Source organism: Diachasma alloeum, unplaced genomic scaffold, assembly GCF_001412515.2.
Source record: "Diachasma alloeum isolate Michigan unplaced genomic scaffold, Dall2.0 Dall_scaffold_00379, whole genome shotgun sequence".
NCBI lineage: Eukaryota > Metazoa > Arthropoda > Insecta > Hymenoptera > Braconidae > Diachasma > Diachasma alloeum.
In genome coordinates, this window is record NW_021680518.1 from 177,304 (window position 1) to 192,481 (window position 15,178).

The 15,178-nt window shown below is 37.3% G+C and overlaps 2 protein-coding genes across 7 annotated transcripts in view; one reads left to right on the forward strand and one right to left on the reverse strand.

The window, feature by feature from the left end:
- LOC107041792 overlaps positions 1-15,178 on the reverse strand; it is a 61,786-nt gene that overhangs the window by 19,482 nt on the left and 27,126 nt on the right. The window lies entirely within an intron of this gene.
- Positions 1,021-15,178, forward strand: part of LOC107041790 (dystrobrevin beta) — a 30,952-nt gene continuing 16,794 nt past the window's right edge. For all 6 annotated transcript variants that reach the window (XM_015262531.1, XM_015262530.1, XM_015262534.1 and 3 more), the window contains exons 1-3: positions 1,021-1,124; positions 14,564-14,732; positions 14,846-15,062. In XM_015262531.1, the coding sequence (XP_015118017.1) occupies positions 14,573-14,732; positions 14,846-15,062 (377 nt within the window). In that variant the 5' untranslated portion in view covers positions 1,021-1,124; positions 14,564-14,572. The remainder of the gene's footprint in view (positions 1,125-14,563; positions 14,733-14,845; positions 15,063-15,178) is intronic.

Here is a 15,178-nt window from a genome sequence, read left to right on the forward strand (position 1 = left end):
AAATCGACTCAATTGAAAAAAATGTATGAAAGCATTTTTGTCAGCGATCGAGTATAAATGAATTGAAATTTTAAAACAAAAAATGAAAAAGTCCATGAAAAATTGATTGTATAGAATAAAAATAATTATAAAAAAATAATTCTTGTTAACACCTGAGTGGAACTGCATTTCATTACGTCAAAAATTGATGAAAATTCATCAAAAATTGCTAAAATTTTCTTGAAAAATATTTGAGCAATAAGAACACTAAAACTGAGAGAAGAACGAAAAAGTTCTCAAACAAGTCTTGTTTGGGCCAACAAAATCGCTAGTTGAAAATTACCAAAAAACTAATTGTTTAGTTCGAATTAAAAAGTCGCAAACATGAATAATTGCTATGCTCTCAACAACAACGAAAAATTTGGCTCAAGAGGCGGATCATTCATACAAGACGGTGCCTTTTCAGACTAAAAATTACATTTTCATCACGCTGTGCGTAAAGTGACATTTTACACACGCTCTGCGTGCGCAAAACCCCACTTCTCACACATTGTGATGAAAAATAGGGTTCGATACTCGCGGGAAAAGAGTTTTTAGACTCGTGGGATTATATCCCTCGCCTTCGGCTCGTGCTACAAACCTCCCACGAGCCCAAAAACACTTTTCCGCAATCGTATCGAAATATACTATTCTTGCTTGCGCAGAGAATAAATTTTTTTTCAAAAAGACAATCCATTTTTGGAATAAAAATTTCCAATCTCGGCGCGCGCTTTGCATGTTTGTCCCAAAAAAATTCTCTCTCGATAATTTCTAACAAACGATGTTTTTGGCACAAGTAAGACTTGTTTGAGAACTCTGCTGTTTTTCTCTCAGTGCATTCAGTGGAATTCCCGTAATTACAAGGATACGGGGAGCCAAATAATTCGTTTCGATTCTGCCGTTCCCCCATTCACCGACGACTGCGCGTAAAAAACGACGGCTGGAGTTGAAAATGTTGAACAGACCGAACCGTTGGAATAGAAATCCTCCAGTGATGGCTGCCGCGGGGCCAAAGATGCGCGACCCGCCGAGGCTCCCGTCGCCTTGTTTATCGTGAATAATCGTTATCAAGTGTGACTATTACAATTTCCAGATCACTACAAAAGGTACAAATCCATGTGTGAAAATAATTTGTCATTTATTTTTTATCGTGGGTGAATTTTCATTGAGAAAAATAACCGGTTTGCGGTGGAGTTGTAGGTAGTCAGAGGGGGGGATCAGCCGCTAGTTTTTCCGGACGAAGTTGACAGCTCTCGAGACTTTTACTCACTAATTTCACCGAAAATACCCAGATGACACAATGCGCACTGGCAATTTGTCCGGCAACGGTCAATAGACTCGGAAAAATACTTTCACGCAACGTTTCGTTCATTCGATGATTCGAAATAATTTTTACAACTCATTATTTGCGCTCTGTTATTCCCATCGGTTTTCGATATTTTTTTATTTGTTATTCTGCTGACGTGACTCGTGCTGGGAAAAAATTAATTATCACCTTCATGTATCAATGCTCATTTACACATGTGATGTCACTCCGCGGATCATGTCGGATGGGAGGAGGAATGGAGTGAGGGAAAAACGAGAGAATTATTTCCGGAATTCTTGTGTTCTCAAAGTGTTCATTCATTTAGTCTAGTTTGCCTTTTTTTACTCGAGTTTTTGTTTGAGGGGGGAAATCAATGGGAATGGGAGGGGAATGTCGGAGTTTAATTGTTTCCTAGTTCGATTATTTTTTATTGGAGAGAAAAAGAGAAATTGTTGAAAACGGTGAAATTTTGGTGGAACTGTTTTTTTAGGGTTTTAGAGAATGATTATTTGGAATGTTATTTTGGAATATTATTTGAATGGGGGTATTGATATTTCCTCTCGAAATCACGTGTTTTTGGGACAATTGAAGAGTTTTTCAAAGTGTCAAGCTTAATTTATGTAGGGGAGAGTGGGGCTAAATGAAACAGTCAAAAACGATTGTTTGACGCAATTCAAGCGAAAAAATTTTTTTGATTAAATATTTTTTTTTATTAACCATTCAGTAGAATGAAAAATTATTGAGAAGTTTTGACGGGAGAAGATTTTGTCAATGGAATAATTGAAAAGAAACTGAAACAGCAAAATCCAAAGTCCAGAGGACGGCCCAGGAGCGGACCCAGAGGGGGAAAAAGGAAAATGTGATGCTGAATTTCAATTGAATGAAAAAACAAAAGTGTAATCGGTCTAATCTGATCAATTGAATTATAAGACGAATAGAAAATTATTATTCTCATCAGTACTCCCAATAATAAAAAAAGTTAATAAACAAAAGTTGATAAAATAAAATTTTTTTTTTGCTTGAATTGGGTCAAATAGTAGTTTTTCGGCCGTTTCATTTTGCTCCACTCTCCCCTACGTGATATTTTTTTAGTTTCACAAACTTAGGATCATTTTGAGAAGAACGAGATTTAGAAGAAGATTGCAGGAACATTTTTTTAGTTTTATAATTTTGGAAATTTCTCCAGGGATGCAAATTTTAGGAGAAAATATCAAAAGACTTCGCAGGGTTTCCAATTCCCTAAGGCGTTCTATTATCAGTCAGTTGTTTTCACATTTTTCATTTTGGAAAAGTCCCCAGGACAAGATAGTTTCAGACAAAAAGTTAGAACACCTATTTTGTAAAAAATTAAAGTCTCTACAAAAAAAAATCGCTTGACATTTTCCACTAGACTGTCTCATCACTGAAATAAACTGGAAACTAAGAAACCATTAAAGTAAAGTTTTCCCCAAAACGTCATAATCCCATCAAAATGCATCAGTTAATTACCTAATTATCTCCTCCGATAATGAGAATTTTCAACCAGAAATGTCACGAAACATCTTTATTTTGCCTTTTTAGCTAACAAAATTCTCCATAAAAAAGTCCCACTAACATTTCTTTCTCAAACCACTCATTATCAAAATAATAATCAATGTAAAAGCTGGAGCAATAAAATTTTCATTAGTATTTAATAATTTGAACGGAATCCGGTCGTTGATGACCTAATTACCTCCTTATTAATAGTTTCCAAGCCAAATGTTGAAACATATTTTTAATTAAAAAATTTATCAGCTACAAAACTGTCACACTCAACTCATTAAAAACTTTCTCTAAACTTCCTTTCCACTCATGCATTTAAATTCCAACTAAACATTGAAGTGGATAAATTTTCCAACATTTGGGGAGGAGAAATTATCTGAAGAGACTTGGTGTACGAGTTTTGTTATATTATCTCAGTTAAGGATATCCAAGTATTTTTTCACAGTGTGGTACAGAGCCCACTGTAGATTCAATCATTTTCAATGATTAAATTTTCCAATTAAATTGCGTGAAATGAATTTAACAAAAGTCATGAATATTCAGCGTCACTCAAATCGTCTTTTGCACACAATTAATTTAAATTTAATTTCGTTTAATTTTTTGAAACACTCGTATATAAATAAATAATTGCAATTGTTCAAACTCTCTGAAACCTAATTTTTTTAGGAATGAAATCGATTTCTGACAAAATTCTGAATGTGAATAAATTTGTTAGCATTCTGAACAAATGATTTTTATGAAATAATGAGATTTTTAGAAAGTACTCGTAATTTTAAAAAATTCCTATTTTAGAATTATTTCATCAATCTTCCTCCAAAGGCAAACTTTCTAACTTTTATTAGACTTTTTTTTTCTAACAGTTCAATATCGAGATTCAACCGGAATCCTAGTGTCAAATGGGGCTCAAATGAAGGCTCTGATGTTCGACTACAAGAGCTGAAAAGCACTTCACTGTAGAACAAACAGCCGAAGTACTTTGATATCCTTAAACAAAAATTCTCAACCATTTTTCAAATATTCGGATGAAAAACGATCTCCCGTCTATTCACGGTTGAAACTACCTTAACCCATCGCTCGGCGTAAGTCTCGAATCGTCTCGGTGTGAGAGGAGTGGGGGGTCCGTCCGAGTGTTAGTGCGCCATAAGAGAAGCACGCTGGCGCCCACACACCACTACAAAGCGGCGAAAAGTGGGGTACCGTGAGGTGAAGCAAAGGGTTTTTTTTTTTACATTAAAGAAGGGAATTCATAGGGCGTTTCACATTTTTGTGACGTCATAGGAAATGATTGGATGGGATTTGCATGAGGTAGGAGGGGAACCGTGATTATTCTCAATATGAATAACCAGAAAATTTTTACTGAAAAAATGGATAGTCCAGACCGGAGTTTGAAGCTGGGACTTTCCGATTATGCATCATCATCATCATCATCATCTGCGGAAAAATTTCCCGTATATCCACGATAAATTTTCCCATGGACTGTGTTAATGAACACTGCGAACACCCCTCGTTGAACTCAACATTGTCATTAGTTCCTTCTCGTTGACAGTTCCGTTGCGATTGTGAAATTCATGCATCGTAGAGTAATTATGCGGTATGATGAAACAAACGAGGAGAATAACTCAAGAGTATCACGGCAGTCATCTGCGCCGTGGGGTATTAAACAGCTAGCGTTTATTTATTTTAAGCCTGTATGGCTCGCTGACAGTGGCTATCTCACTCGGTCTAATCGAATTAACTCGCATCAACAATTGCACGAGAGTTTTTCAGTCATTAGCGAAGCGCTAAATTAACTAATGGAGTTGTTAACTCCGAGGAGACAAGAATAAAACCCCATGCACCTTTTTAAAAAACCGTATTACTCTTTTTTTTAATAATTTAATATTTGCGGTCAGAAGTTATGATGGAAGTTATTTAGACCTTTTTTATTTGACCTTGGTTTCACATTTCATACGTTTGAATGTTTTATTTTTTTAATTATGAGAACATGCTCGGTGTAAGATGAGATTGTAAAGAAAAAGATTGAGTTTGCTAATTATGCTTCCGAATACCTTTGTGATCGTTCAAATTTAAGTTTTGAATTTTTTGTGTTATATTGGGTTCACCCTTGTAATTTGTCTTAAGGAGGTAAAACGGCGAAATCACAAATCGAACGATACATTTCGAAATAACGGCGATCTTTGCGTTAAATCGCGAAATCGACGTATCGCGTTAAATCGCGATGTTAACATCTTTGTGACTAGTACAAATTGAGTTGAAATTAAGGTTCAGACTTGTCTTAAGGAGGTAAGACGGCGAAATCACACTTCGAATGATGCATCCCAAAATGACGGCGATCTTTGCGTTAAATCGCGAAAGCGACGTATCACGTTAAATCGCGATGTTAATATTGTTGTGACTAGTACAAACTGAGTTGAAATTAAGGTTTAGACTTGTCTTAAGGAGGTAAGACGGCGAAATCACACATCGAATGATGGATTTCGAAATGACGGCGATCTTTCCATTAAATCGCGAAATCGACGTATCGCGTTAAATCGCGATGTTAATATCTATATGACTAGTACAAATTGAGTTGAAATTAAGGTTTAGACTTGTCTTAAGGCGGTAAGACAGCGAAATCACAAATCGAACGATGCATTTCAAAATGACGGCGATCTTTGCATTAAATCGCGAAATCGACGTATCGCGTTAAATCGCGATGTTAACATCTTTGTGACTAGTACAAACTGAGTTGAAATTAAGGTTTAGACTTGTCTTAAGGCGGTAAGACAGCGAAATCACAAATCGAACGATGCATTTCAAAATGACGGCGATCTTTGCATTAAATCGCGAAATCGATGTATCGCGTTAAATCGCGATGTTAATATCTATATGACTAATACAAATTGAGTTGAAATTAAGGTTTAGACTTGTCTTAAGGAGGTAAGGCGGCGAAATCACACATCGAATGATGGATTTCGAAATGACGGCGATCTTTGCGGTAAATCGCGAAATCGACGTATCGCGTTAAATCGCGATGTTAACATTTTTGTGACTAGTACAAACTGCGTTGAAATTAAGGTTTAGACTTGTCTTAAGGAGGTAAGACGGCGAAATCACACATCGAATGATGGATTTCGAAATGACGGCGATCTTTGCGTTAAATCGCGAAATCGACGTATCGCGTTAAATCGGGATGTTAACATCTTTGTGACTAGTACAAACTGAGTTAAAATTAATTTTTTTTTCGACCCGGTATGATCTAAACAGTCCGAAAATGCAATTTTTAGACCTCGGCCATACATGTGTGTATGTGTGTACGTATGTAACGTAGTTTTTCTTCAATTGTTCGCTAATGAATGGAAGGAATTGAATCTTTTTTTTTCTTTCAAATGTAGGTATATTGTTGAGCCCTATCGATCGCCATTGATTAAAATTTATAAATCACTCAACTCTTCCGTTTGACCTTTCCGATATCTTCGGCTGTCTCTCCCATTTGACGTTTCTGGTTATTTCACCCAAATCTTTTTAAGGGTCTAACAGGAGAAACGGGTGGTGTTATCAAAAGGGCTAAATGTGAAAGTCTATCGAAAAAATCAGCAGGACTCTCTTGCTCTTCCGTTGACCCTCACAACTGTCTGACCATTCTGAGTACTTCACCCGCCTATCCCATTCCCCGAATTCCCCCTAGAAATTTGTTCTTACTTCCCCTGAATTTTGTTTCGGTCTCAATACTTTTTCAATTAAAAAAGAACGAAAATTAACAAAAAAGTCAATTCATGAACAAAACGAATTGATTTTTTCGTTAAACTTTTTCTTTCGAATGGAGAATAAAAATTCTCCATTCAAAAATGTAATTCAACTTTTCAAAATGTTCATCAACATTAAATCCCTGGCAATTACACTACTAAGAACACTTAAAAAAAAAAATATTCAATTTGAATTCTCGCGAGAAAATTCCGAATCAAAAATCGACCGCGCCTTTTGCCAGTCCAGTTCTCCGTTCCCTCCATTCACTACCTAGACTAGACTCCCCCCTACCTCCCACCGCTGGACGTCTTACACGCCCCCACCTGGCCCACTTATTGTATTGATTCAACCGCGGCGCATTCCTCTGCCTTCGTTACACTCATTCCATTCTCCCCAAAACAAAAAAAATCCAATCCCCTTCGTTCCCCCACCACATGTGGCACAAACTCCTTTTATCTCAATTTCTCTCAAAATTTTTTCACTCGACTCGAGTTTCCTCTTCCCTCAACTCGCATTTCCCACTTTAATTCTGTTCATTCTCTCGCTGTCAGGATTTTCTGAAACGCTTAAGCATTTTATTCGAGAATAATCTTGATCAAAGAAATGCAGGTCTGCGTATTAAAATAGGAGCGGGTGGGGCGAGCGAGGGGGAGAGGGGTGGATTGAAGGGAGGTCTAGAGCAGACTGTGTTTATGGGCTGAGCGGTGCCACACACTATCACCTCTAGGCACTCCACACTCTACTCTCTTTTACGCCGGTTCCCATTTTCCCCCACCGTTCAAGTGCAGGTTATCATACATGCAGGCACCCGACACCGGCTCGATATTTACACCGCGCGGATCTTTATTACATGGGGGAAACAGGGGCAGAAAATTACTGATTGTAGGGATATGTTTTTTATGATTGGCCTCGAGAAGGGGAGGAGTGGATGAAGTCATTTTTTTAATTATAGGAATTTTTTCAATTGTTTTCATCTTCACACATATGAGATCAAGATGAATAAGAGAGACGGGTGGAGTTATTGGAAGGATCAACAAGAGCAAGACATGTTTTCTGATTATTTCGCTCAACTAGTGATGCCGCGAGACGCGAGAGAAATGAGACGAAACGAGACAAGAGACATGACGAGACGAGACGAGACGAGAAAAGCCGGCCGAGAACGAGAGGCGAGACGAGAATTGAGAGAGCCTGCTCCCACTCTCTGCCCCTCTGTGTATTTTTCTTCCGTGGAAATTGGATTATAGAGACGAGATAAGGCCGTATGAAACGAGACAAGACGAGACGAGAGAAGAAATTCCTCTCGTATTTCGATACGAGACGAGACGAGAGAATGGTTTCCTGACAACAATACGAGACGAGCAGATGCAGTTTCTCGTCTTGTCTCGTCTCCACACTCTACTCTCCCAGAAAAACGTGGGAGCCTGTTCCCACTCTCTGCCCCTCTGTGTATTTTTTTCCGTGGAAATTGGATTATAGAGACGAGATAAGGCCGTATGAGACGAGACAAGACGAGACGAGAGAAGAAATTCCTCTCGTATTTCGATACGAGACGAGACGAGGGAATGGTTTCCTGACAACAATACGAGACGAGCAGATGCAGTTTCTCGTCTTGTCTCGTCTCGTCTCGTCTCGCGTCATCACTGCGCTCAACTCTTCCGTTTGAACCTTATAATTGGCTATCCTTTCTGATAATTTCACCAGTCTCTCGCGTTTGGCCCTTCGCCCCTGCTTCCCTGATGTATAAAAAAAACAGTTTATTAATTCTGTTATAAAAAAAGAAAAAACAAGAAAAAATACGGAATAAATTTCCATCGATAAATCTGGAGGTTTGCCAACCTGGCACTGGGACAAATCCTCGGGCGTGAGAAGCGCAGATTCCGAAAACAATGCAGTTTAACCCATCCCAGGTGACAATGCCGCGGTTCAACGAAACAATGAACGCGAAAAAAACGAGATTGCAAAATGGAAAAAAAACGGGAGAGGGGAATTTCTTTCCCCCGTAGTTACAATTCATTCATGTGGCAACAGATCGATTGAATAGGTAGAGGTGTATACGGTTCAATGAAAAGCCTATTGAAGCCCCCGCGTTGGCCTTCGAATTCACACTCGTACGCCAGCCTTTTCATTCGCGTATTTCCTCCTGCATTCAAGGATCAATTGGAATCTAGAAGTAGGTCGACGTACGGGTTTTTACGTAATTCTAGGAATTGTCGAGGTATTTATTTAATTCAGATGAGGGGACAAATGAGGGAATTTAGTTGTGAAAATAAAAAATCAGGAGGAGCAGGATCAGCGTCCTTAGCGCGGATCAGAAGATGGAGGATTAGATTGATATAGACACATGGAGAGAAGTGTTCAGTAAAAATTACGGAACTCACAGTTCGCTCACCGATTATGGAATCGACTCAGGAACTTTAAGTGACGGTATCGTAATTTTTCACAGGAGATTCAGGTAAAAATTACGGAACTCACAGTTCGCTCACCGATTATGGAATCGACTCAGGAACTTTAAGTGACGGTATCGTAATTTTTCACAGGAGATTCAGGTAAAAATTACGGAACGCCCTGGAAAAATTCTGTGATTTTAGATACAATTTACGTCACAGGTCCGGAAAATTTCCTACAACAACATTTTACTCCGAAATTACGGAAAAGATACGTAATTTTTATTGATTTTTCCAACCCAAATAATTTTTTAATAATTATAATAATTTTTTGATAATTTTCTCTGGTAGTTGCTATATAAAAAACAAAACATCATGCAGTCAAATTAACCCCTCGTCAAACTGACAGATTGAATTCAATTGTGGTAATCCGAGGATTTTTATTCGAAATGAGTGTTAATTATAAAATTTTCGTTTCTCAATTGTGAGTTTCGTCTCATGGTCCAATTATATTGCCCAACACTTGGATTGGAAAAATAATCCCCCGAATACCACACGAGCTTCAAAATTAATCGGGCATTTTCCTCAAGGTTCTCTGCATACAAACGATGTCGTCAAGTTTTTCAGGAAAAACTTGACTCCTTCGTTTGTTTGCAACGAACATATCGGAAAATACCCGATAATTTTGAAGCTCTTGTGGTATTACAAGTGAATATTTATCTCCGTGCAGTGAGTTGAAAAACTCGGCGCACGACAATTCACTTGACATTGTTAAAAATTTTCGTCTGAATTTTCCGTGCCATATTCCGCGAATTTTTATCGTGTTCAAGTTCCAGTGAAATTTCAGGTAATCTTGTCATTGAAAATTTAGAAATTCGTGGAAAAATCAAACAAAACTGCAAATTTCCCTGAAAAATGAATGGGAAACCCGAAAATTCTGGTAAATATATTCTTATTACATAAATGGTACATAAAATGTAAATACTTGGCTGAAGGGCCTCGGGCGATGGCCAGTTGCAAGTCCCTTGGAGCTCGCAACAAAATCCGTTAAAAATAAAATAAATATATTCTCGAATTTTCAGAACAATGACACTGAATGCGACTTGGGGGGAACAAATCATGAAATTTTTAATTTCACTGAAAATTTAATGTAATTTGACACCGAATATTCATATTCGATTGGAAATTTAAATGAATTAAAATTCTCGTCTTTATGTCGCTTAAAATTCTGCAATTGTACTGAATTTTCAGTGAAACCTGAAATTTTATGATTTTCCCCAAATTGCATTCAGTGTCGCTGTCCGGAAAATTGGTAGGGGAGAGTGTGCCTGTACCGCTCACCCGATTTTCTTCACAACCATCAACTTGAAAATTTCTTTCTGTTCCTGATCATGAAGAATTTGATGATAGGATGTGATTGTCGGAAAAACTTCACTTTATTTACCACTTTAAATATGAAAAAACACGTAACGAAGTTTTGAGGTCTTTACAATGCAAAATTTGTGGACTTGTAATTAAGGTTTTTGATAGTTTCAAACGCTGAATTCTCATATTAAACTGTGGTTATTCGATTCGTGGTACTTTCACGTGTAATTTGAGACCAAGTCGAACTCAAAACTCCACTCATGTCAATAATTATCAACAATTTTGTTGACGCCGAGCGGAGCCGGTAATACCGCTCATAGGATCGGCCACGTAGTTGTTCGACAGCACTCGAGTACAGGTTAGGTTGCGGCGCGAGCGATACACGCATGAGCGGCATTGGAATCGTACCGAGCGGTATTACCCGACGGCGGGTAGTACCGCTCAATAGGCTCTCTCTTTTATCTTCAATCAATTTTGTGGATTCTAAGGAGAATTAGGCGTCTACACTTCGAGAATAACGAGTTCAATAGTTAAAGAAGTCTCACAAATACGTTTTTTATACTCAAGTTGAAATATAAAATATAAAACTGGCATTTTCCTTTAGGTGGGCGGTACAGGCACACCCTCCCCTAGTCAACTGTCTATGAAATTTTATTTTTTTCTAACAGTATAAGTATACGCACGCCGTCCGGGGAACAACCGCTTTACGCACACTAAACCGTTTTGAAAAGTGCACTTTTCAGGCATGTATCATAAAATAACAATTTTTTTTGCCAAAAATAATTCAATAACAAATTTTTCCGGAGAAAAAGAAATGCAGATCAATGTCTGTTTCACGCTGTTTAAGCTCAACGCCCTCGTATCATGAAAAGCGATACAGTACCAGTGCATTACACCGCACTATCACGCGATGAAACGTGTTACGGTAATTTCAGTGTTGAGTACAAGGGGAAAAAACGTGATAGATAATTTATCCAGTGGAGTTTATTGAGGACGAGTGACTGAGTGTACCGGTGAATGTCGGGAGGGTGTGCAGATATGGAGATTGACAGTGGAGAGATGTATTACGGTTATTATCAGAGCTACCAGACCGTGCAGTGCGTCGGATAACGTATTGGCTATTAAAAATATATTCAATCTGTTGAATCCGCCCCTAGGATATCTCCGGAGGGAGCAACATGCATTTTGTTTCCAGAGAAATATGCCCCTTCAGGGGAAATATCTTGTAAACGATTTTATACTCATGTCTCGGCGACTCAAGATATAATTTAAGAAATTTTGTTGACGTCAATCTTTGAGTTTATGATTTTCCAAAAAACATTTAAAAAATTCGAGGAGCTACTCACTCCCGAAATCACGGCGTCAGTCTGGCATGAAATCATTCCGAAATCATTTTTTGCGAAGCCACTGAAATCATCGCTGAAATCAGCCGAAATCGACTTCATTTCTAAATCATGCACGGACAGAAATATTCAAGAAAAATTACGGAACATTTCACGTAATCCGCAAGCGAGAATCGTTTTCAGTGAATTTCTATAGGAATATAAGAGAATAAATCTGAAACGTTCAGTAAATTTTCGGGTCTGTCACCGAAAAAATACGAAAAAGTCATGTAATTTTTCTGGAAGTTGTAAAATCTAACAGAAACTTCAAGACTTATTATGCCTCAGAACATGAAAATTCTTGGATGTTTAATAATTTTTACGAAAAGTTCCGGAAAAATTACGGAACGTGTTGTGAAAATCTCCCCCTCACGGTGACTCATGGCTAGCCGTGAGGCGTCGGACGGATGAGTAATTTTTACGGAACAGATCGTAGAATTTACGTGACGATTGACACTTTTTATTGAATTTTACTTCGCTCCCAGATTACGTTTCGAAACGTAATTTTTACGTCTTTTTTCTGGTAATTTTTATTGAATATTTCTCTCCGTGTACTATCACTCAATTATAGAGTGAGTAGGACCCTATAAAAGATCAGTGCCGGTCGCTTGCGTGTACACGGAGAGAAATATTCAGTAAAAATTACGTATCTTTTCCGTAATTACGGAGCGAAATGTGGCGGTAGGAAATTTTACGGAACTGTCACGGAATTTTTTCAGAGCGTTCCGTAATTTTTACCGAAATCTCCTGTAAAAAATTACGATACCGTCACTTAAATTTTCTGAGTCGATTCCATAATCGGTGAGCCAATTGTGAGTTCCGTAATTTTTACTCAATATTTCTCTCCGTGTACTGTAATGAATTTAGGCATCAAATAAATTTCGATAACGAGAGCTGAGAAGGTGTTTATAGATTAATACACAAATGTGAATTAGCCCAAATGAGATCTCAATAAATGTTTCCCAGATTTATTATATAATAGATATTCAATTGATGAATTCATTCGTTTTGATTAGGATAGGTCTTAACTAATTTATGATGAACTTTATTCGTTGAAACACTGGATTATCTTCACCCTAAACCCTCAAACTTCCCAAAGTATTCTAAACGACCTCATCGAATGAATATTGGTGAAAGAATTTGTGCGGTATTAACGCATTTGTTCCCTATAGACAAAATATTGCCTATTTACATGTGTAAACAATTCCCCCCGGCTTTATCCTCTTATCCCGAAGAATCCAAGAGATTTAATCTTTGAGAAGAAAATTGTGAATTAGGAGCTCCAGTTTTACCTGGAGCTTGAAATTATAATTAGGCCCTTCACTTTCACGAACTCATGGAGTCTTGAATTCAGAAGTTCAGCTCGAGACTAGAAGGAGAAAACTCCACTTGCGGTACAGAAATTGAAATTCTTTATGTGAGAGGAGATGAGTTCAAGAAATTGTAAATATCTCTGGTATGAGAAGATCTAAGAGAAAATGTAAAAACAGTTTTTGTTGATTATGAAATTTTCAAGAAAACAAATGTTATGCCATTTTATCGTATTAGGAATACTGATTACCGAGATAATTCAATAATTAACAAATGATAATTCTGAGAAATCCATAGCCAATTTGATTTTTTAGAGGAATAAAATCTGCAAAAGTGTCCTCACGGCACAAATCTCAACCGATTGGCTCAAATTTTAACAAACGCCGAATAGTTGCTGCTCAATACCAAAAAGTAGATGATTCCAACGTCAGAAGCTCGTTAAGGAGATACGTCGGTGAAATTTAAAAGTCTTCACTGGACCTTGGGACCAATTGAACAGTTTGTGATATATGTCGGAATATGAGAATAACTAGGGAAAGTCGCGGACCCGATCGATTTTGCCCCGTATAACTACGAAAAACATCATTTCTTCCTGTTTTTACCTTCAAAATGCTCCTTGCGCCGTAATTTTCATACGATTTTAGCTTTTTTTTAATGTTCGTTACACTCCAAAGAATGAAGTTAAGGAGAGACTACTGTGAGTTTTAAAAGTCGTGGGTTATTGGAGTGAGACTTTTCATACGTTGAAAATCGATTATATAGATCTAAAAACGAATAATTAGTGCAAAAAACAATTTTTTTTATTGATCGTTTGCCCGAAAACGCTTAGATTGCTAAAAACGGTCCAGGGCCTCCAATTTTTGAGCTGCAAAAGATTTTTTTTCAATATTTTCGGAAAAATGTGTGAAACAACAATTACAAGCCAGTTTTTTGGAATTCGACTTCTACACAACTGATTTCGGTTTTTTTCATATAAAAAAATTCACTATTTGTGTAAAAAATACAAAAAAAGCAAATTTAGCCATGTAAGAGGCGAATTAAAAAAAAAATAGCTCGTAGTTGTTATTCCACATATTTTTCCGGAAATTTTGACAAAAAAAAAATCCTTCATACCTTCAAAATTCGAGACCCTGGATAGTTTTTGACATTCTAAGCGTTTTCGGGTAAATGAACAGTGAAAAAAAATTTTTTTTGCACTAATTATTCATTTTCAGATCTACTTATATAATCGATCTTCAACGTATGAAAAGTCTCACTCCAATAACCCACGACTTTTAAAACTCATAGTAGTCTCCGATTAAGCGTCCGTCTTACTTTATTTCCAATAGATCATGAATAAATGAATTTCGAATTTCATAAATTTTACTCTGCTCTAGAGACGCAAAAAATTTATGAAATTAAAAATCGATTTATTCATTATCTACTGCGAATAACGTAAAACGGATGCAGTGAGGACTTTTAAATTTCACCAACGTATCCCCTTAACAGAATACCCCGCAAGCTTTAAACCGTTAAATAACTCAAGTAATCAATAAATCCTTTACTTTCAGTAAATAAAAATGGCGGAGGACAGAGCTGTCAGTTCAGGCAGCAGTAGCAGTGGTGAGGCTAGCAGGCTCCAGTTACTCCAAGAGATGCGTCAGCAGAATTTTGATAGTATCAGATTTGCATCGTACAGAACTGCGTGCAAACTGAGATTTATACAGAAAAAAGTTCACCGTGAGTTCAAATCGATGAACTTGATCGCTTAAAACAGACACTTCACTGATAAAAACACGAATATTTGAATCAAGCGGTGATTTTTTTTTCAATTCTCATTAATTTGATTTCAGTGCACAACGTTGATATATGGAACGTGATTGAGGCATTCAGGGAAAATGGTCTCAACACACTGGAGCCGTCAAGCACACTCGGTGTATCGCGACTCGAAACTTTACTGTCTTCCCTATTTCACGCTCTTAATAAAAGGGTACCTGTGTCACAACAGTGTAAAGTTGATTCTATAACTGCATTGCTCCTGAATTGGCTTCTCGCTGCTTATACTAGCGGGTAAGATCATTATTCAATAATTTTCGTCAATTGAAACTAATCAGAGATAAAATAAGTTTCAGTACTTCGTGAAACTGAAATCGAGAGACAAAAAGTACTGGATTCCAGAATCCAGA